Genomic DNA, 20996 nt, shown 5'->3' on the forward strand with positions numbered 1-20996 from the left:
AACTCTAATACCCTTTTGGTGAAAAAGATCCCCTTCACCTCTTTTCTTACAATAAACAGACTTATTTTCAATTCCTATTCCCTACTATTCAAACATTTCAAAGAAGGACGAAAGTCATGCCTTTATACATGCTTTTCATATTCTCAGCACATCCCAAAGCGCTTCACAACCAATGAAGTACTTTTGAAGTATAGTCATTGTTGTAATATAGAAAATACATTTGCACACAGAAAGATCCCATAAGCAGCAACGTGACAATGCCCAGATAATCTGTTTATTTTTAACTGATGGTTGTTGAGGAATAAATATCGGCCAAGACAGAACAATTTGTCTGGATCACTTTTGTTAGTTCAGCTTTGGGCAAATGCCTCAGTCTCTCTCCAATGTCTGTGGCTGCAGGTATGGTTTTTGTCACTGTTGAATCTTATCTTTGATATGTCGCAGGAAGAGTAAACAAACAACTGAATTAAGACCAACTGCCAACAGACTACCTCCTCTCTCACAAAGGAACTATATTCAGACTGCAGATAAGACCATAAGACATAGGAGCAGAAATTAGGCCATTCGGGCCATTGAGTCTGCTCTGCCATTCAATCATGGCTGATACATTTCTCAACCCCATTATCCCGCCTTCTCCCCGTAACCTTTGATCCCCTTACCAATCAAGAACCTATCTATCTCAGCCTTAAATACACTCAATGACCTGACCTCCACAGCCTTCTGTGGTAATGAATTCCATAGATTCACCGCTCTCTGGCTAAAGAAGTTTCTCCTCATCTCTGTTATAAAAGGTCTTCCCTTTATTCTGAGGCTGTGCCCTCGGGTCCTAGTCTCTCCTACTAATGGAAACATCTTCCCCACGTACACTCTATCCAGACCTTTCAGTATTCTGTAAGTTTCAATCAGATCCCCCCTCATCCTTCTAAACTCCATCGAGTAAAGACACAGAGTCCTCAAACGTTCCTCATATGTTAAGCCTTTCATTCCTGGGATCGTTCTCGTGAACCTCCTCTGGACCCTCTCCAGGGCCAGCACATCCTTCCTGAGATACGGGGCCCAAAATTGCTCACAATATTCTAAATGTTGTCTGACCAGAGCCTTATAAAGCCTCAGCAGCACAACCCTGCTTTTATATTCTAGTCCTCTCGAAATAAATGCCAACACTGCATTTGCCTTCCTAACTACCGACTCAACCTGCAAGTTAACCTTAAGAGAATCCTGGACTAGGACTCCCAAGTCCCTTTGCACTCCAGATTTCTGAATTCTCTCCCCATTTAGAAAATAGTCTATGCCTTTATTCTTCCTACCAAAGTGCATGACCTCACACTTCCCCAAGTTGTATTCCATCTGCCACTTCTTTGCCCATTCTCCTAACCTGTCCAAATCCTTTTGCAGCCTTGCTGCCTCCTCAACACTACCTGTCCCTCCACCTATCTTTGTATCATCTGCAAACTTAGCCAAGATGCCCTCAGTTCCTTCATCTAGATCATTAATGTATAAAGTGAAAAGTTGTGGTCCCAACACTGACCCCTGCGGAACTCCATTAGTCACCTAGATGCTGTCATTTCCAGGCTTAAAGTTCCTAGGGTAGAATTTTCATATTATTTTTAAACTGATCAGTTCAATTCTTCAATGCACTCTTTCAATGAAGTTAGTAATTTACTTAAAATTGGTACATAGGAGCAAGAGGAAGTCTTTTAGTCCATTGATCTGGTTCCAACATTTGATAGCTGAGGCAGCTCTTTTTAAATTGTGCCTTCTACCCTTTGTCCAGATCTCTTAAAATTCTTACAGCTTATGTAGTACTGAAACCTTGATTGATTCTGCATCCACAAGTTCTGGGGCACTCCACATTCAGAGGGCTTTTGTATGAACAGAAAATAAATCTTTTCTGGATTTACTACTAGCTGGCCTTGTTTGAATTTTCAGATTATGTTGATTTGTCCTGGATTCCCCTGGTGGAGATAGTGTCGTTCCCCAAATATCTCTAGCAGGTCACTCTATAACCTCAAGGAAATATAACACAAGTTTACTCAGTCTCTCAACATGCATCAGTTCCTTTGTTATTGCCATCATCCTAGTGAATCTTTGTACTTTTCCAAAGCCAATATAATTCCCAAAGTGGTAATCCCCAAAACAAAACAATAAGAATGACTGAATTAAGAATGGCCAACTGTAATGGGGCTGTATGCCAGTGAGAACTTTGAAGCTTTTCATGTACAAGGAGAATAAAGACAATTTAAGTAGATACTGTCCCTACTTAGAAGTGCTTTGGAGTCTTTTTCTAAACATTGTGAAAGGAAGACTTGATATATGTCAAAATATATTATTGCATAATTAATGCCATCACATTGTTTGCAGGCAACATGATTGGGGTCAGTCAGCAACTGCAGAAAGTTGTACCATTGACTCCAAACACTCGAGTTGCTGTTATCAGACATTTGTCACTTTCCAGTATGTGTTTTCTGTGAATCTCCAAAAGGTAACTTGATTCTAAGAGGAGTAGTTGGTTGAAGAATACTTTTACTTAGCACAATTTATCCAAAACTTGCTTGAGGAGGAGTGTAGTGGATGTCCTGCATTTGTGCTGTAAAGTCATCACTTAGATGTGAAAAGTAAATTTTTTCCCATACCATTAATAATTTTGTTTGAACACTAGTCTCCAATGAAACTTAAGTGCAGCTGTCTCTTCGGAAGAGTTCAGACTTGTTCTTTGGGGATTATATCCATCAACTTCTTTGTTTTTAAATAAAGTAAAGGATCTATCCAATGAATGCTTTGTGCCTCCTGTCTCCTGCATTCCTTACTGCGCTCAAGAGCATGCATGAGACGTGCCCGGGACAGACACTCAACGGTTCCTAATAAACCGCTAGTTCTACTGGCCAAGAGGAGGTGGCAGCCGCAGGCAGGTCTGAGCCAAACAGCTGCCGACTCACAGCTCAACGGCATGTTGGGACAGGCTCGCGTTGTGAGAGTGGTAATGATCTATATCCCTTGTCACTAGGCAAGTACCATCTTGCAAACCATAGATACCGTTAACTGCCTTGCCCCTCCGCTGCTTCAATTTTCAAAGATGTGCCTTTGTGGGGAATATAAAATAAAGCAATAAAATATATATTAACCCTTTCAATGTTTCAACTCTTCAGCAGCTCTTTTAAATATTTCAGGTAACTAGTAGGGGTAGATTTTCCCTTTCTTGCACCTGAGGAGTTGGCCACAGTACATACAGAAAAACTGGACTGAGAAAATTGTGTGCAGGTGAAGGATCCTATCCAATGCTTTGTCCAATTAGGACATGCAATCTTCCCCCCCCCACCACTTCCCTCTATGTGCTTCGTTCAGGCATAGACGCAAGCACAGGAAGATCTGTCTATAAGGGTCAAAGCTCATAGCATGTATCACTGAAGTTGTGAAGTCAGGCAGGTTAAATTGGGAAGCAGTACATACGAACATATGTATTGGGAGCAGGAATAGGCCATTCAGCTCCTCAATACTGCTCCGCTATTTGATAACATTGCCTAGGCTATACCAGTGACTGCAATTCAAAAATACTTAATTGGCTATAAAGTGATTTGGGACATTATGAAAGGCACTGTATAAATGTAGGTTTTGTCTTTCTTTCATTATGCCTGCATGCAGTAGGCAGAGTGACTATGGCAATGGTGAAATTGGAGGCCCAAAACTGAGTCTCAAAGGACAATTAACCACAGAGCAATCAACTGATGCCAAGAAAGTTGTTACAAAGAAATCATTACATTTACAAAACAATTAAACTCTGCAGCTAATACAACCTTACCATTCTGATTTCTCTAGCATCAACCCATTAACACACAATTGTGTTGCACACTGTGAATTTACAGCCTCTCCACAGGTTCCATACAATGCATTACGTTTGCACTAAATAAACGTGAAAATAGTATTTTAAAAAAAAAATTGTTGTTTGAGGTATGAGAGAAACAGGCAAATTAAGTGGAAAAATATAATTAATAAATAAGAAACTCCAACAGCATAAAAGAACGTGACAGTAAAATCCTGACAGAAATCATTTCTAGACACACTTAAGTCATAAGATTGGGTTTCTATAATGGCACTTTATGGTAAAAGCCCTTTATGCTGTTTCTCTGGGACTTCAATGGATTTTTTTTTGCCAAAGTCACAATGGATAATCAGAAATCCTCATCCTCACAGAAATCTTAGTCCCACAGTGTGACCACTTTCTGCTAGATTTTAAACAGGTTGGTGCAAGGTGAGGTGAACCTAGGATGGAGCAGAGATTTTTAAAACCTTTCTTTAACCAATCTCTTAGTGACAAATAGGGATTTCATTCCCAGACTTTGCAAGAGTAGTAAAACAGGCAATAGTGAGTCAACACTCTATTTTGCATTCACCCCTGGATTTTAGCTTCATACATTTATTTTAATGATGCCCAAGATTCTCAGGTCATCAACACAGCATGTAATCAGAATTGTGTCTACTTTAGGACATAATAAGAATTTAGACTGCTATTTATATGCTGGTTTAAATTTAAAAGAGAATTTTGAGAAGTGTACAGTATTTAATTTTGTGGTGCTAAACTTTAAAAGTGACCCCCCCAACCCTCAACCCCCCTCATCAACCACGCCCCACTCCCTCCAACCTCCCCCACAACCATCCCCCATCCCCCCAACCTCACCCCCAACCACACTCCCCATTCCCAATTCTCCCAACCACACCCTTCACCAGTAATTACGTAATAGCGTAAAACCACAAGAACAAGAACACAAGAAATAGGAGCAGGAGAGCACATGCCCCATTGAACCTGCTCCGCCATTCAATATGATCATGGCTGATCTTGGGTTTCAACTTCATTTTCCTGCTTGCTCCCCACAACCCGTAATTCCCTGAGAACACCAAAAATCTGTCTATCCCAGCCTTAAATGTATTCAACAATGAGGTATACCCCTCTGGGGTAGAGAATTCCAAAGATTTGCAACACTTTGAGTGAAATACTTTCTCTTCACCTCAGTCCTAAATGGTTGGCCCCTTATCCTGAGACTGTGCCCTCGTGTTTTAGCCTCCCTGACCAGTGTAAACAATCCATTGGCATCCACCCTATCAAGTTCCTTCAAAATTTTATAGGTTTCAATGAGATTGCCTCTCATTCTTCTAAACTTCAGAAAACAAAAGCACAATTTACTCAGCCTCTCATCATAGGGACCAATTTAGTGAACCTTCACAGTACCACCTCTGACACAAATGTATCCTTTCTTAAATGTGGAGACCAAAACTGCACACAGTACCCCAGATGTGGTTCCACCAAAACCTTGTACAACTGTAGTAAGACTTCTTTATTCTTATACTCTAATTCGCTTGCAATAAAGGCCATCATGCCACTTGCCTTCCCAACTGCTTGCTGCACCTGCATGCTAACTTTCTGCATGTTGTGGTTGTTGGAGGTCAATCATCTCAGTTCCAAGACATCATTGCAGGAGTTCCTCAGGGTAGTGTCCTCAGCCCAACCATCTTCAGCTGCTTCACCAATGACCTTCCTCCCATCGCAAGGTCAGAAGTGGGGATGTTCACTGATCATTGCACAATAATCAGCACCATTTGCGACTCCTCAGATACTAAGGATGTCCAAATGCAGCAAAACCTATATGATATCCAGGCTTGGGCTGACAAGTGACAAGTAACATTCGTGCCACACATGTGCCAGGCAATGACCATCTCAAACAAGAGAGAATCCAATTAACACCCCTTGACATTCAATGGCATTACCATCATTGAATTCCCCACTAGCAACATCCTGGGAGTTACCATTGATCAGAAACTGAACTGGACTAGCTATATAAATACTGTGGCTACAAGAGTAAGTCAGGGGCTAGGAATCCTGCAGTGAGTAACTCAGTTCCTGACTCCCGAAAGCTTGTTCACCATCTACAAGTCACAAGTCAGGAGTGTGATGGAATACTCTCCACTTGCCTGGATGAGTGCAGCTCCAACAACACTTAAGATGCTGAACACTATCCAGAACAAAGCAGCCTGCTTGATTGGCAGCCCATCCACAAACATTCACTCCCATCACCACTGACGCACAGTGGCAGCAGTGTGCATCATCTACAAGATACACTGCAGGAACTTACCAAGACATTTCAGACAGCACCTTCCAAACCCACGAACATGACCAACTAGAAGAACAAGGGCAGCAGATGCATGAGAAACACCACCACCTGGAAGTTCCCCTCCAAGCCACATACCACCCTGACTTGGAAGTATATCACCGTTCCTTCACTGGTGATGGGTCAAAATCCTTGAACTCCCTTCTTAACAGCGTTGTTGGTGTCCTTACACCACATGGACTGCAGTGGTCCAAGAAGGCAGCTCACCACCACATTCTCAAGGGCAATTAGGGAGGGCAATAAATGTTGGCCTGGCCAGTGAAGCCCACATCCCATGAATAAATAAAAAAAACATGCACACCCAAGTCTCTTTGAACTTGGACAGTTAAAATTTTCTCACCTTTTAAAAAATATTCTACTTTATTTTTATGATCAAAGTGAATAACTTCACACTTCCCTATATTATACTCCATTTGCCATCTTGTTACCCATTCACGTGGTCTATCTATATCTTTTTGCAGCCTGTTAGAAAGGTAAGAAGGGGAGAGGTAATGACTGCCACAGGTTTGAGGTCCAGTGAAAGAATGAGTTGGAGCACAACATTATGAGATGAGTCTACAATAAAATTGCACTGGGGTGAAAACCAAAGGAATATACAGGATGTGCCCCCAACAAATTGTTGCCCTAACAGTGTCTTTGATGCCAGTACTGTACACCCATTATTTAGTACAACATTGGATAGTTATAAAATTCTAAAAGCTGATCTTACATGGTATTGCTTATAGATTGTCTGGGGTCAGGAACAATGGTTTGGCGGGGGTCTAGCTGCTAAAATTGAGTTCGTTTAATTTTAAAGGTCACCGCTTGGGTTTTTCTCTTTGCAGAAGTGGCCAAATTAGACACAATTTCCATCAATAGAAGGGTAATTGCCAGGGGCCATGTTATCAAGATCAGACAAAACAACAGGAAATAGTTAGTTTCCTTCTCTTTTATGCGTCTGTCACTTTGAACTATAACATTCTATACACACAGACATAGGTATATATGCATACACACATGAACATATACACACACACGCATCCCAAGCTCCCTGGGAATGTGTTGCTGAAAAGGATCTATTCTTAATACTGTACTATAGTACTGACTGCATGATGTTTATGCTATTTTCAAGAGCTCCATAATGGTCAGTTTTTTTTAAACAAATCAATTTTTCTAGGTAGGTTTTCCGCATTTCTTTGCAATTTTAATTTTTTTCTCTCTCTCTTTATCTCTCTGGCCTGACAATTTGCAGATAAGAACTAGAGCGCACAGCCACTACCAATAATGCCCTATAATCGGCCTGGGTGTGGATGCAATTTGATTCCCTTCCTCCCTGGTCAATACAGGGTAAAACAGGGAGTAAGTAGAGGTTGTAACCTGCGATCTTCCCTGCTTAGCAGCACTGAACATTAGCAAGTTAGAAAGTTAGAAAGCAGCACTGAACATTAGCAAGTTAGTGGCAATATTGCTTCCTCTCTGTTTCATTAACCTTTCATCTCTGTTACACAATGGCTTCTGCTTTTAACAGTCTACTATAAAACAGGGAGAAAGGTAGAAATTAAACTCAAAGAGGCACTAATTTTGTCACTAGTTAGAGAATTGCTGCATGGTGACACATTGGGGTGGATCTTACGGGGGTATGGATTACCCGCCCCCCCCAACCAAAAATTCCATTGGCAACATGCTGACCAGAAGCCTGGCTGCCTCGCAGCAATAATACACTGGGGTAGCCTTAATTGGATTAGATTGGGGCTTCTGCCCCCATCTGGGAGGAAGTCTAGTCTTGAAACAAAAGCTGAGGCATACATATTCTGTACAACAATAGTGTGATTCTATATAATTTATATAAATTGTCATTCAACATGACACAGCAAGTAATTCCAAGAAAGGGCAAGAAATATTTGGCTCAACTATAATTTTGGAGCCCTGAAGGTTCCAACTTGATCCCACTTTTTCCACCTTTTAGTTCCTCTCTCCTAAGGCACTGAAATGCCAGCACATGATTGCACTAGCAACCCTCTATTTTATCCAAGTGTCATTCTTCATGTTTGTTCCTGTTCAGCAAGTGTCCACTGGCTGCCCAACTCAGTGAGGCATCACCACTTAGATGAACAATATCTTCAGCAGACTGTATTTTTCCCAGCAAGGAATTATTGATAGTAATTGGGAGTGAGAGGGCTGACTGAATTCCCCTTTCCCTAACCTAAGTGTGCTAAGGTCACTTGTATTGACCTGAATACCATCCCAGTTGAGATTAATAAATTCAGAAAAGACCAGGGTCTTGCTGTTAAGGCCTTCCTGTTATGTATGACTAGGCACCTCATCAGGCAGTGCTTGTCTAATGAGCCGTATAGGCAAAGTTCAATTGCTTTTAACCTTTACATGATATTGACACAGGAAAACCTTCCGTGGAACAACAACTGGAGCTGACTTTGCTCCTATCTAGCTGATAGATCACTAATACTGGGCAAACCCTATAACTATAGAGGAAGAATCCCCTACAGTGCTGTAAATTACAGCTGTGGATCACAAAATGACCTTTTTGTGACAAACATACTGAACAAGGCACTATGGAATTGCTGCAGTGACCTCAGCACCAAGGACAGAGGCAAGAGTCTAACTGATGGTCAACTCTGCTGAGTTAACTCTGGGGTCAAGTCATTCAGGTTAACTCTCTCTCAGGTCACTCTCTGTGGGGGAGGGGGGGCGGAGTTAACTTTTTATATGGTCAACTTGCCATAAGATTATCTCTCTGGAGGGTCAACTATCAGTAGAGTCAATTCTTTAGAGTTAACTCTCTGCCAGATCAATTGCATTTATACTGACTCCAGCAACTGCAACATTGGTTACACTGGTAATACTGGATTCATGTAGCCTGCATCCAACTGTGCATTTTCCCAGCCAACGTACAAAGATATGCTGTGTTCCTGCCCCAAACATTAAATATAAATATTTTTAGAGCGCAAATTGGCATTGCAGCACTCTCTAAGGATTTAAATTAACTCTAGATAAATTTAGAAGGACTCAGGAAGTCCAATCCAGTTTGATGCCTATATTGGAAGGCAATGTTTTGTTTGGTAACTGTTTTGCTGTGATATTAATATAAATTTACCATCAGATTTAACACAACTAAAGATCCACTGCACACACCTGGATGTACCTAACTCAAGATAGCAGAAACCAAAACAAATGCATAACACAAGCTACATCTAGAAAGGCTCCTTCAGTACCTCTGTTGCATGTTTCACGGGATGCAAGCAAAAGGTTTTTGCTTTGTAGGCAACCCCTATTTCGTCTTTAGTCTTCAGCCTCTTTGTTTTATTAACATAATCACTGCTTTGCTTTTTAAATTTTTTCCTCACTGTTTTCTTATCCCCATTCCCTTGTGCCCTGATATATGGTTTCATTGGCACTGGGTACCAGTCTTTATGAATGAACCAAGGTGGTGGTTGTTCTCAACAGCTGAAGTCCCAAGGTTTGTGCCAGGATCACTAATTTGCAAATTACACCACCATACCCCACTTACTTCATCAATTTTCAAATCCCACAGATTTCAGAAATAATTCTGTGTTGGATGCCAAGTTTCAGATTAAATTGGAAATTTTGTTCAGCAAATATCCATACCTTAGAAAGTCTCAGGGTGAAATATTGCCCAACCACTGGAAACAAAGGAATGTTAGATTTTGTAGATTGAAGCAGTACATTTTAGTCCTTTTTGCAATTATCAGTTGTAGAACATTAATTAAAATGCCTATTTGTCTCAATTATATCTAAGCTACATAAAGATATTTTGATTAATGAGAGTAGGGGGGCAGGTCTGTTAATCATAGATTTGGTTAACTTAACAGGACTAATCCCTGTGCCCTGTGCTGACAATGCAGTCTTGTTTTTTATAAAATCCCTTCAGGCAGCTAAGCAAGTATCAAAGCACTACAAAAGTGGAGAATGCTGCCGAATCATTAGCACAACAACGTTGAACAACACGGAAATATTTGCCAAGTGATTATTTATTTTATTTTCTTGAGGAACCCACATGAAGGCCCAAGGCCTTACTGCAGTTTGAGAAGAGAAAGAGAGGATAAGAGGTTCATCAAGAGTATTATTGAGTAGGTGACACAAAGCTTGACCCTAAATTTATGTTACAAATATTGCATTTGCGTGGACTCCTGTCAACTTTTGCCATTATAAATTCCTTATATACATTCACTGGCAGGAGGTTGTAATTACAGGATGGAAAGTTTACATTAGCAGTTTGCATTATAAATGAGTGCAGAAGAATTTATATTGACAATACAAACATAAGGCAAAATGTACAACTTGAAATTGAAGACTGAATTAGGTTTGTGTGCCCTGGTCCAATTAGGCTCCAGCCTAATTCAACTTTACTTGATGACTATATACAGTGATTAATCTGAACCCTCTTTAATAGCATATTAGCAATGATTCAGCTGATGAAGTGTATTTCCTAGCACAAAGGAAGATGGTTGTGGTTGTTGGAGGTCAATCATCTCAGTGTCAGGATATCTGCAGGAGTTCTTCAGGGTAGTGTCCTAGGCCCAACCATCTTCAGCTGTTTCAACAATGACCTTCCTTACATCATAAGGTCAGAAATGGGGATATTCGCTGATGATTGCACAATGTTCAGCACCATTCGTAACTCCTCAGATACTGAAGCAGTCCATGTCCAAATGCAGCAAGATCTGGACAATATCCAGACTTGGGCTAACAAGTGGCAAGTACCATTTGTGCCATACAAGTGCCAGGTAATGCCCATCTCCAACAAGAGAGAGTCTAACCATCGCCCCTCGACATTCAAAGGTATCCCCATTGCTGAATCCCCCACTATCAACTTCCTGGGGGTTACCATCGACCAGAAACTGAACAGAACTAGCCATACAAATACTGTGGCTACAAGATCAGGTCAGAAGCTAGGAATCATGCAATGAGTAACTCACTTCCTGACTACTAAAGCTTGTCCACCATCTACAAGGCACAAGTCAGGAATGTGATGGAACACTCTCCACTTGCCTGGATGAGTGCAGCTTCAACACTACTCAAGGAGCTTGACACAATCTAGGACAAAGCAGTCCACTGGATTGGCACCCCATCCACAAACATTCACTCCCTCCACCACCGATGCACAGTGGCAACAGTGTACACTCTCTACAAGATGCACTGAAGGGACCCACCAAGGCTCCTTAGACAGCACCTTCCAAACCCACAACCACAACCATCTAGAATTCTGGACAAGGGCAGCAGACACATGGGACACCACCACCTGGAAGCTCCTCTCCAAGTCATTCACCATCCTGACATGGAAATATATCACCCTTTCTTCACTGTCGCTGGGTCAAAATCCTGGAACTCCCTTCCTAACAACACTGTGGATGTACCTACACCACATGGACTGCAGTGGTTCAAGAAGGCAGCTCACCACCACCTTCTCAAAGACAATTAGGGATAGGCAATACATGCTGGCCTAGCCTGTGATGCCCACATCCCATCAATGAATAAAAAAAAATGTCTGTCTCTCACAGGGTAGAGGATAGTATATTTAATAAGTGCTAGGATGGCCTTATCAATGTTTATCTTCAATAATATTATTCAAACTTTAGAAATATGCCTGTTAGATTGCATAGATTGAGGTAACACAAAGCAACCGTGATACTAAACAAAGGAGTACCAAGAATACAGCAGAAAAATGGCTGATATTAGTAATTGGGGGCTTAGTGTACTGGAGGGGAAGGTCATTTTGATGCATTATCCTGAGGTGTTGCTTTCCTTCACTAAAACAAGCCACATCAGCAAAAATAAATAGTCAATTTGCATTTTCATCCAAACTGTTGTCCACAATGCTCACTGAAGGGTTGAAGCCTGTCTCTGCACTTAATTGTGCAGGTTAATGAATTTTGGGAAGGCCACACTCTGACAATTTCTTTGGCCCTTTTTCCCTCCTCTCCTGAAGGTGTTGACTCTTGCTGGGGTACAGTTCTTAGGTGCCAGCAGCCTTAAACAAGCAGACAATCTGCATGTGGCCATCTGGGCAGAGAGTGTCGGCAGGCAATTTGACCATGGGAATGTCAAAGCTGCATTTTATCCTGTTCTCACCAAACAATCACTTGTATTTGCCCTTTGTAAACAGCTGGCATCACTGGGTAGTAATCAGGAGCATTGGCCCTAGTTGATTTCCCTCTCCATTGTAGCTTAGTGGAGTGGAGATCAATTGAAGTCTCCTCCCAGTGCCATGCATGAGACCATCTAACCCAGGACAGACTGGAAACCAATCAACACCTGCCTTGGTTGTATGGTTCAGTGTCACATCTAATGACACATCCATCTTCTGTCCATTTCTTAAATTAAAAATAGTGTCTTGCTGGAACACACAAAATAAGCGGTGATAGTATTTTAAACCCTGAGGTGCTGAATAAACAGGAACATAGTGGCATTACATATTAGTGCTTTAAAGATCAAAAATGTGCAAACTCTGGAATTAATTTATCTTATTAAGTGTATGTCCAAGCTACTGGACATGTAAAACAGCACAGAAAAGCAATCTTTTTGGTTGTTTTCTTCTGCCAAACCCCCTGCCACCACATCCATTCTACACTACAGTAGGCATTTTTTAAAGTGCAAGTGTTGGAAATCTGAAATAAGCTTGGAAATGCACAGCAGATCTGTCAGCATCTGTAAAGAGTAAAGTCGGTCAATGCATTAAATTGGTCTCCTTTGTCAGAGCAGTTCATAGAATTACACACCAAAGGAGGTCACCATTTGGCCCATCATGCTTGGGCCAGCTCTTTGAAAGAACTCTCCAATTAATCCCACTCCCCTGCTTTTTCCCATAGCTCTTCAAATTTTGCCTCTTCAAGTATATAGCTAATTCCCCTTTAAAAGTTACCATTGCATTCCAGATTATAACAACTTGTGTAATAAAAAATTATTTTCAGCTCCTCACTGGTTCTTTTACAGATGATCTTTAATCTGTGTCCTCTGGTTACTTATCCCCCTGCCAGTGAAAACAGTTTCTTCTATTTATTCTATCAAAATCCTTCATAATTTTAAACACCTTTATCAGATCTCCACTTTCTCTGCTGTTAGGAGTACAATCCCAGCTTCTCTAGTCTCTTCATACAACTGAAGTCCCTCATCACTGGTATCATTCTAGTAAATATCCTCTGCTCCCTCTCCAATATCTCCAGTTCAATGGGTGGTCGCCATATGAAATACCCTTTTTTTCTCCCATAATCTTTCATGGGATTTTGGTGTTGCTGGCAAGGCCAGCATTTGTTAGCCATCCCTATTTGCCTTTGAACGAAGTGGCTTGCTTGGCCATTTTGGAGGTCAGTTAAGAGTCAACCACATTGCTCTGGGTCTGGAGTCACACGCAAGCCAGACCACTTAAGGTCAGCAGATTTCCTTAACTAAAGGGCAATATAAAGCAGATGCGCTTTTACAACAAATAATGGTAGCTGTCATTGTCACCATTACTGAGGCTAGCTTTATATTCCAGATTTATTAACTGAATTCAAATTCCACCAGCAGCTATGGTAGGATTTGAACCCATATCCCCAGAGCATTAATCTGGGCCTCCGGATTACTAATCGAAAAAAAATACCATTACACCACTGTCTCCCCTTTCTCTTTACAAATGCAGACAGACCCACTGCCTATTTCCAAACATTGTGTTTTAAAAGCTGCTCCATCTTCTCTGGATGGACACAGCCATCTAATGGTTGCTGTTATTAATTTGCTCAGAGCCAGGGGTAAGCAGTGTACGAGAACCTTGTCTTTTCATTCTTCATTCTCTCCAAGATGTCTTGAGATTGATGAAGGTGTCTATGTGTGTGTCTGTGTGCGTGTCTATGTGTGCGTGTGTCCTTTCTTTCAGGAATATTGCCTCTCTTCCTTTGTATTTTTAAATCCCTTCTTCCTTGTCCTCCTGGATTGACAACTCTGCAACCAAACAAAATGGTGAACTTTTGTAGCTAAATGCCATTTACAGCCAGCAACTTCCCAGGTATGATTCACTCTTCAAATTTTCTTTCTATGCTGGTGGTGTTTCTATCTCTGCTTGGCATTGCCCACAGGGCAGCCTGAGCACTAAGCAGAGCAGGACTTGAACCTGCCTTTGTTCTTGGGCTGAGACCAGGGTGGGGTAGGTGGAGAAAACAAAGTAGTTGGTGGAGGCTGAGGAGGGTAAATTGGATAGCGCTAAAAACCATGTGGGGATTATGATGTGCAAACTTGTGCCCATTGATTGCAAAGCAGGTAGCATGCCAACTTCGTGCTGCCTGCTCACTTGAATGATTTTTGCTTGAAGCAAACATTAATCATGCTGATGACCGGCTGGATGCAAAATTGTAACTTCTAATGCCAATTGATGCTAATCTTCACTGCTTTTAGCTAGGTTACAACTATTAAAAGGGAGGAGCATTGCAGACAGGGCAAGTGTTGGCAGTCATGCAGGAAATAAGTCTGAATTGGGAAACAGTGATGAATGACACAATATGTGAACATCTAGAATTTTACGATGCTGCACTGGAGGAGGTGGAAAGTAGTGTCCTGTACATGCAGGGGAAGGAGGCCCTCCAGAGACAGGCTCAAAAAGCAGTGGGAGCAGATAGTCATGGAGGGCTTGGATAGTCAAGCTCCCAAGGTAGGTCAAGCTGAATACAAAGATGTAAGAGGTTCAATGGCCTCACAAGAGCAGTCAAGATAGTGAGTGCGTCTTCAAATGCCATATCTCACCCATTGAATCACTAGCTTCAGAAACTGCTCAGTTCATTACACCCCCATCACTCACTGACCAACAATCTCTATCAATCAGGGCTCATTCATACCTTTCACCTTATTCTCATAAACTCAGCACTGCTGCAAGCCTCACACCTACATGTCTCAGCTTGCACACACCGACAGCTACCCAATTATGACTGCCACATCACCCAGATTAGACAAAACTCAGTTTAGACAGACTTCTCTCTTAACAGACAAGATGCTGCATAACCTGAGGCAGCAAGGGCTATCCTAAGAAAGGCATGTCCATGGAAAAGATGATTCTGACCATTATTGGAACATTTGTTGTCGAGGACATGGTCAGAGGCGGGGCTGAAATTATTGAAGATGACAGCTTCTCATGCCTAACCCTCTTCTCATACCCCACTTCCTCATCGTCCCACAATATCTATGGATTTACAATCTGCAGATGGTGTAAGTATGCAGCTCTTACCTTCCACTTATCCCCTCACTTCAAACTTATCCTTGTGCCTTTTGTCTTCCTTAGACCCAATCCGGCCAGGCAGTAAAGATGAAAGTGAAGATGAAGATGCACTGTAATTCAATTTCATTTACAGGCACCAGTTCAGATACTGACAGTGTGCATAATTTGGATGATAGCATTGAGGTGGGAGGCACACCTGAGAAGACACCGGGCACAGATAGCCTCCAGCTGGGGCAGGGGCAAAGGGAAGTGTGGATGGCCAGCATCCCAGAGGGTGAGGACACATGCCTCTTCCATTACAGACGACTCAGATGGGAACTTCAATGGGAATATAGAAAAAGGCTGATGTGTATGCACAATAAAATGTTTGGTGCATCGGCAGGACGAAAGCCTGAATTGAATGTCAAGGTGCATGGAGGAGTTCAGCACCAACTTGGCACAGAGCTTGGAGCCCATCTTTTCCAGGCAAGTGGTGGAATGGTGGCCAACTCTATTCACACACTTGATGCAGCCTCTGATGGTCAATGCCACAGCTTCCATTACAGGACAAGTAGCAGCCACTCAATGTCTGAGTACTGCACTGGAACTTCTGACTCTGTCGCACAAGGTCAGCTTGCTGCCATGAAAGCTCAGAATGCTGCCATCATCAGTGGATTATTATATGATAAAGGGTTTGAAAAGTGTTACAGCAATCCAAAAAATCTGCCCTCCACTGGATGACTAGGATTGTTGAGGCTTTGCCCTGGGTGAGTGGCAATGGTTCATGGAACGTAAACTTGCTATCTCCTCTCAGGAAGAGGACTCTTGTGCTTCCACACTGTCACTGTACCCTTGTTGTTGCCTGTCAGCCAGTCAGCCTAGACCGCAGCTGTGCATACCAAGGTGCAGGCCACAGCTGGGCCTCCTGGACTTAGAGCTGCTCGAGGTCATTCTCCAAAGTTACATGCAGTATCCTTCACTGAAATTCGGCAGCTTTCTGCTACCCATTTTGCAACCTCTTTGGTAGCAATTGCATTGGAGCGCTAAGATAGGCTAAGCCACACAGGAGATAGACATGTACAAGGCGAATTGTTAGATTTTTCATGCAACAAGGCATAATTTAATTTATAAATTTGGTTTGGAATGTTTATTTTGAGGTGGTGTTTATTTTGTATTGTGGCTAAATTTTCACTGTGATGGTCAGTGACAGTGGTAAGAGGTATGGAATTGTTGGTGAGTCAGGAATTGGGATTGCATTTACTGGTCTCACACACGAATGAGGCCTTCACGGACAGCCCAGCAGAAAGGGACTGTCTAGTTTGCCCCCACCTTTCTCTTCCACCTTTTCCTCCTCCTGTATAGCTGGCGGCTGTGCCCTCATGATGGCAAGGTTGTCCAGTATGCAGCAGACCATCACAAATCTTGACAGCCACTCTGCAGAGTACTGCAGGGCTCTTCCAGAGTGGTCCAGGCAGTAGAAGCATTGTTTCAGCATGCTGTGGTCTGCCTATCACATTTCATCTCACAGCATGGCTTTCACTATGTGCATGTTATGCATGTGTGTGGGTTGTGCACTGGAGTTATGAGCCATGTCTTCAGTGGATAGCCCTTGTCAACCAATAGCTACCCTTTGGTGTCTCATGCTGGCTCAAATGCACTTGGCACAGCAGACTGCCTCAGAATGAAGGCAGCATTATTGCTGCCAGGATGCCAGGCACTGACCTGCATGATTCATTGTCTATGGTCGGACACCATCTTGGCATTGAGGGAATGGAATCCCCTTCAGTTCCAGCATAGGACAAAGTTAACATGTGGAACCCACAAAGCAATGTACATGCAAATTAAATGTAGTGTCCCTCTTTGAATCCTCATTGACTTCCTTACACAAGCAGATGACAAACTGCAAGGTGTTGCAAATATCTCTAGCACCAGCCTGAATGGAGCCAGACAAATAAATATTCATTGCCATGCTCACCTTGACAGCCACTGGCAATGTGGTCCTTGTCCCACAATGAGGCTGCCAGCTGTGGCTGCAGCAGGTAACAAATTTCAGTGAGGATATCCTTATTGAAGTAGAGACGTATCACCCATCGTTCCTCACTGAGGAACCATTCTGACTTAGAAATATATCTTCCTTCACTGCTGCTGAGACTGGAACTCCCTTCCTAACAGCACTGGGGGTGCACCCATGCCACATGGACTGTAGCGGTTCAAGATGGCAGCTCAACACCACCTTCTCAAGGGCAACTAGGGATGGGCAATAAATGCTGGCACATCCCGTAAATGAATAAAAAAGAGATAGGAGAATTGCTCCCTGAACACTGTGCGAATGTGACTTCCTGTCGAGAGCCTTTCACCCACTCCTCCTTCTTCCTCTTCCAGTAGCTTGCCCTACCCAGTATGCCCTCTGTTCATTTTTCTAACCATGCTGTATTTCCAAGGGGAATATCTACTAATGCGTCCATGCCTGGAAGAAACTGAGATCAAAATTGCATTGCTAGCACAAAATCAGTGTTGTGTATGACGACATTATCCGTCTGCTCCGCATACTTCTGGTAGACGTTCACTGCATGTGTGTTAAAGCTTGCACCAATATCATATCTGGTACAAGTTGCCCCACAAGTGTGCACTCACAACACAGACATCATTTACTGACATAAGTTTGAAGCTCAATGGGTACTCATAGCACCCAAAAAAAATCATTTTTAATCACATGTGTAAATGCTACATAATGATTTCATCAGTCAGTATTAAAGATCTGGTATGAAGTTGGATGTGGTGGTGTAAAGTCGATGTGATTTACCTCTAGCGTTCATGAAAATGGTCACTTGGGTCCGACTCACTTAGGAGTTGGACTGGTCCCTAAAGTAGTTCTTTTTTCCAGGGTAACAGCAACTTTGTAAAGTGTTGGTGCTGCCTTTGGAGGTGCCAGATAAGGTCTAAAGAAGTGGGTATCAGCAACTAATAGCGACACTGCATTTGACAGCACCAAACAACTATTTTTCTGGAGCCAGTTGATGGCAGGGGAGGCTGAGTTCTCAGTTCACCAGAATGGATCTTCCCTACCGATATCCTGTGTGGAACCTTCCTCGACCAGGAAGTAAGGTCCAATAGCCAGAAATTGTTCAAGCAACATCTTGCATCCTGTTCTTTTCACGTTGCGCTGTTGCTGTGAGAGTCACAGTACATAACAGGGAAAAGCTGTATAGCAACCAGAGCCCCAGTATGGTACAGAACCGACCCTTGACACAACGATACGGCAGAGGACGTTACTGCAATTGTAGCCTCGATTTGTGCATGAATCCAGGGCAAATGCAATAGGCCAGAACTGAAACAGTTAAACTATGGATGTCATTCTAAATTTAATGAAAAGTCAGCGTCGCTAATTTCAGCCAGAGTTAACCGCTGCCAATCGCAGCAGCCCAATCAACAACCTGACTATACGCCCTTCACATCGTGGCGAGTCTTTGCACAGACAAGGATGAGCAGCACATTTGAAATTGCACTTGAGAAAAACACTAATTATCCCATCAGTTACCAGCAGACAGAGAGCCGCGCTTCTTCTACTGTTGGACAGGATGCTTGCTTGTCTGCAGCAAGTCTGAACATCTCCCTCCAGGAGATAGCACAAGCAGCATCCAACATGTGCTTGGATTGTGAGCATGTTCAGTCATGTCTTGCTGCAAGACATAATCTTTAAGATGTATAAGAGACAGGATAAAAAAAAAAACACGTTTTCAGCAGACTAGTGACTTGTGTTAAAACCAATTTTCACAATTAAAAATATTTTGGCTTCACTCATTGGAGAAAGTGCAGATGTTGCAGCTGGAGAAGTTTGAGCCTCTTGCATTCTGGTTCATTTTCTGGCCAGACCGCAGTTAAAATTATATTTCTGTTGCAAAGGCAGGTATTTACTGTCTGGCATGCAGTGGGATGCACAGGGTACACATTGAAATCAATACAGTCATTTCAACAAAACACCAAGTTTCAAAGTTACCTTAAGTTAATCTCCAATAAAACTTTAACATAAGTTGCACATCACATTTAGATAATACAATCTCCGTGTGGAGAAGAGAAAGTAAAGAGAAGAAGAACAAAGAAAATATTACAGGAGACCGAGGCTGAAAACACCCTTTTGCTGACGAATTAAGAAGGATCACATTATTTTCATATAAATAATTTACTTTCTTTACAATAATATCTCAATCAAAAATACGAAAGAGCAGACTCACGGTCCAGGTAGCTGACTTAGCAGTACTTGATTGCTGAAAAGTGACTTCGAATAAATGTGGTCCTGGATAGTCTGTGTTGGAAGGGATTGCTGGAGCAGGCGACATAGTATCAAACGTGGAGCTTGGCTGTGAGTAGGGAGACGGTGTTGGGACATTCGAGGCGTGCTCCGAGTTGTAAGGGCTGGCGGAGGATGCACGGTTGGTGATACTCTGATCCATGCTGCTGTTTAGCAAATTAAACTGGGACTAGAAAGGCAAAGGGGTGGGGATAAGAAGTGAAACAGCCAGGTAAGGACTTGCAACATCCACTTATTTCAGACTATTAAGAAAACACACACATCAGACAGCTGTCACTACATTTCAGCTCCTGGAATCCTTTTTATTCCTGTTGCCCCATGTAAGGACTTGTCAAATAATTAATCGTAAATATATCATTCAGGCAAATATGAAGGAAAAAAATGTTAGTTTGAAGCTTGTTGCTTCCTCTTGTTCTTTTCTGTGACCACTGATCCTTGAAGGTTTCTTTTATATATTGAATACTGTTTAGGGTCATCAGTTTACTTATAACTTTAATGATTGTGGCAGAAATCCGGCTGAATTGTTCAAGCTGTATTTTGTGTTTCATTCATATAATTCCAAGGAAGGAAGGAGCCCTGTACAAATGAATGAACAAAAATCATTCAAAAAGCATTTTTCTTTTGGAGCTAGGTATCAGTCTGGGATCACGAAGGAGCTAAAATCTACTCGACTGAAAAGTTCAGAGGAGCAGTTAATTGAAAAATAATCCAAGTCATCAAATAAATTTATTGAGAGATTGTTGAGAAAGAAAAATCACCTAAAGGGTTAAATTATAAAGGGAAGCAAGAACAGAAAAATAAGAAGAACAAGCCTTGACATGTGAAATGACCTGGGATCAAAGGTTAGGCAAAGAGTAGATAAAAAAGATATAGGACACGATAAACACAAACAGATGCTGTAACATGGAATGAATAGTACATTGTTAAAAGAGATAAGGGATGATCAAGAAACTGTGTGGGTAAGCAAAATCAAATAGCTAACCTAAATATAATTATAAGAGAATAAAGAAGGGCAAGTTAATAAGATCACTGGGTAAATATACTGGAGTCACATAATTGTACTGTATAAATACTGCTTGTTGAACACTGTAACATCGAGCAGATCTAGATCTCTCCCAATGGCCATTGCACGGTTTAGCGCTTGAATAGAAGTACTCTTTCTCGATGTAACCTGTGGTTGTTGGTATTTTTCCTTGACACTGGCTATGAAGAAGCCCCTGCCATTTTGATGCTCCAATCTCATTTAAATTGAGCAGGCAGGGTGCAGGTTCTAAATTGGCACTCTGATTCAGCCTGCTGAATTTTGGCTTCAAGATTAGGCAGTGGAGTCTTTAAGGAGTGCTAGTGCAGCTGA

The 20996-nt window shown here is 42.1% G+C and overlaps 1 protein-coding gene across 5 annotated transcripts in view; it reads right to left on the reverse strand.

Moving 5' to 3' along the window:
• tp73 (tumor protein p73) overlaps positions 1-20996 on the reverse strand; it is a 244568-nt gene that overhangs the window by 54941 nt on the left and 168631 nt on the right. For all 5 annotated transcript variants that reach the window (XM_041205762.1, XM_041205759.1, XM_041205761.1 and 2 more), the window contains exon 4: positions 19566-19811. In XM_041205762.1, coding sequence (XP_041061696.1) covers positions 19566-19811 — 246 coding nt within the window. The remainder of the gene's footprint in view (positions 1-19565; positions 19812-20996) is intronic.

Source organism: Carcharodon carcharias, chromosome 15 (genome assembly GCF_017639515.1).
Source record: "Carcharodon carcharias isolate sCarCar2 chromosome 15, sCarCar2.pri, whole genome shotgun sequence".
Classification (NCBI taxonomy): Eukaryota; Metazoa; Chordata; class Chondrichthyes; order Lamniformes; family Lamnidae; genus Carcharodon; species Carcharodon carcharias.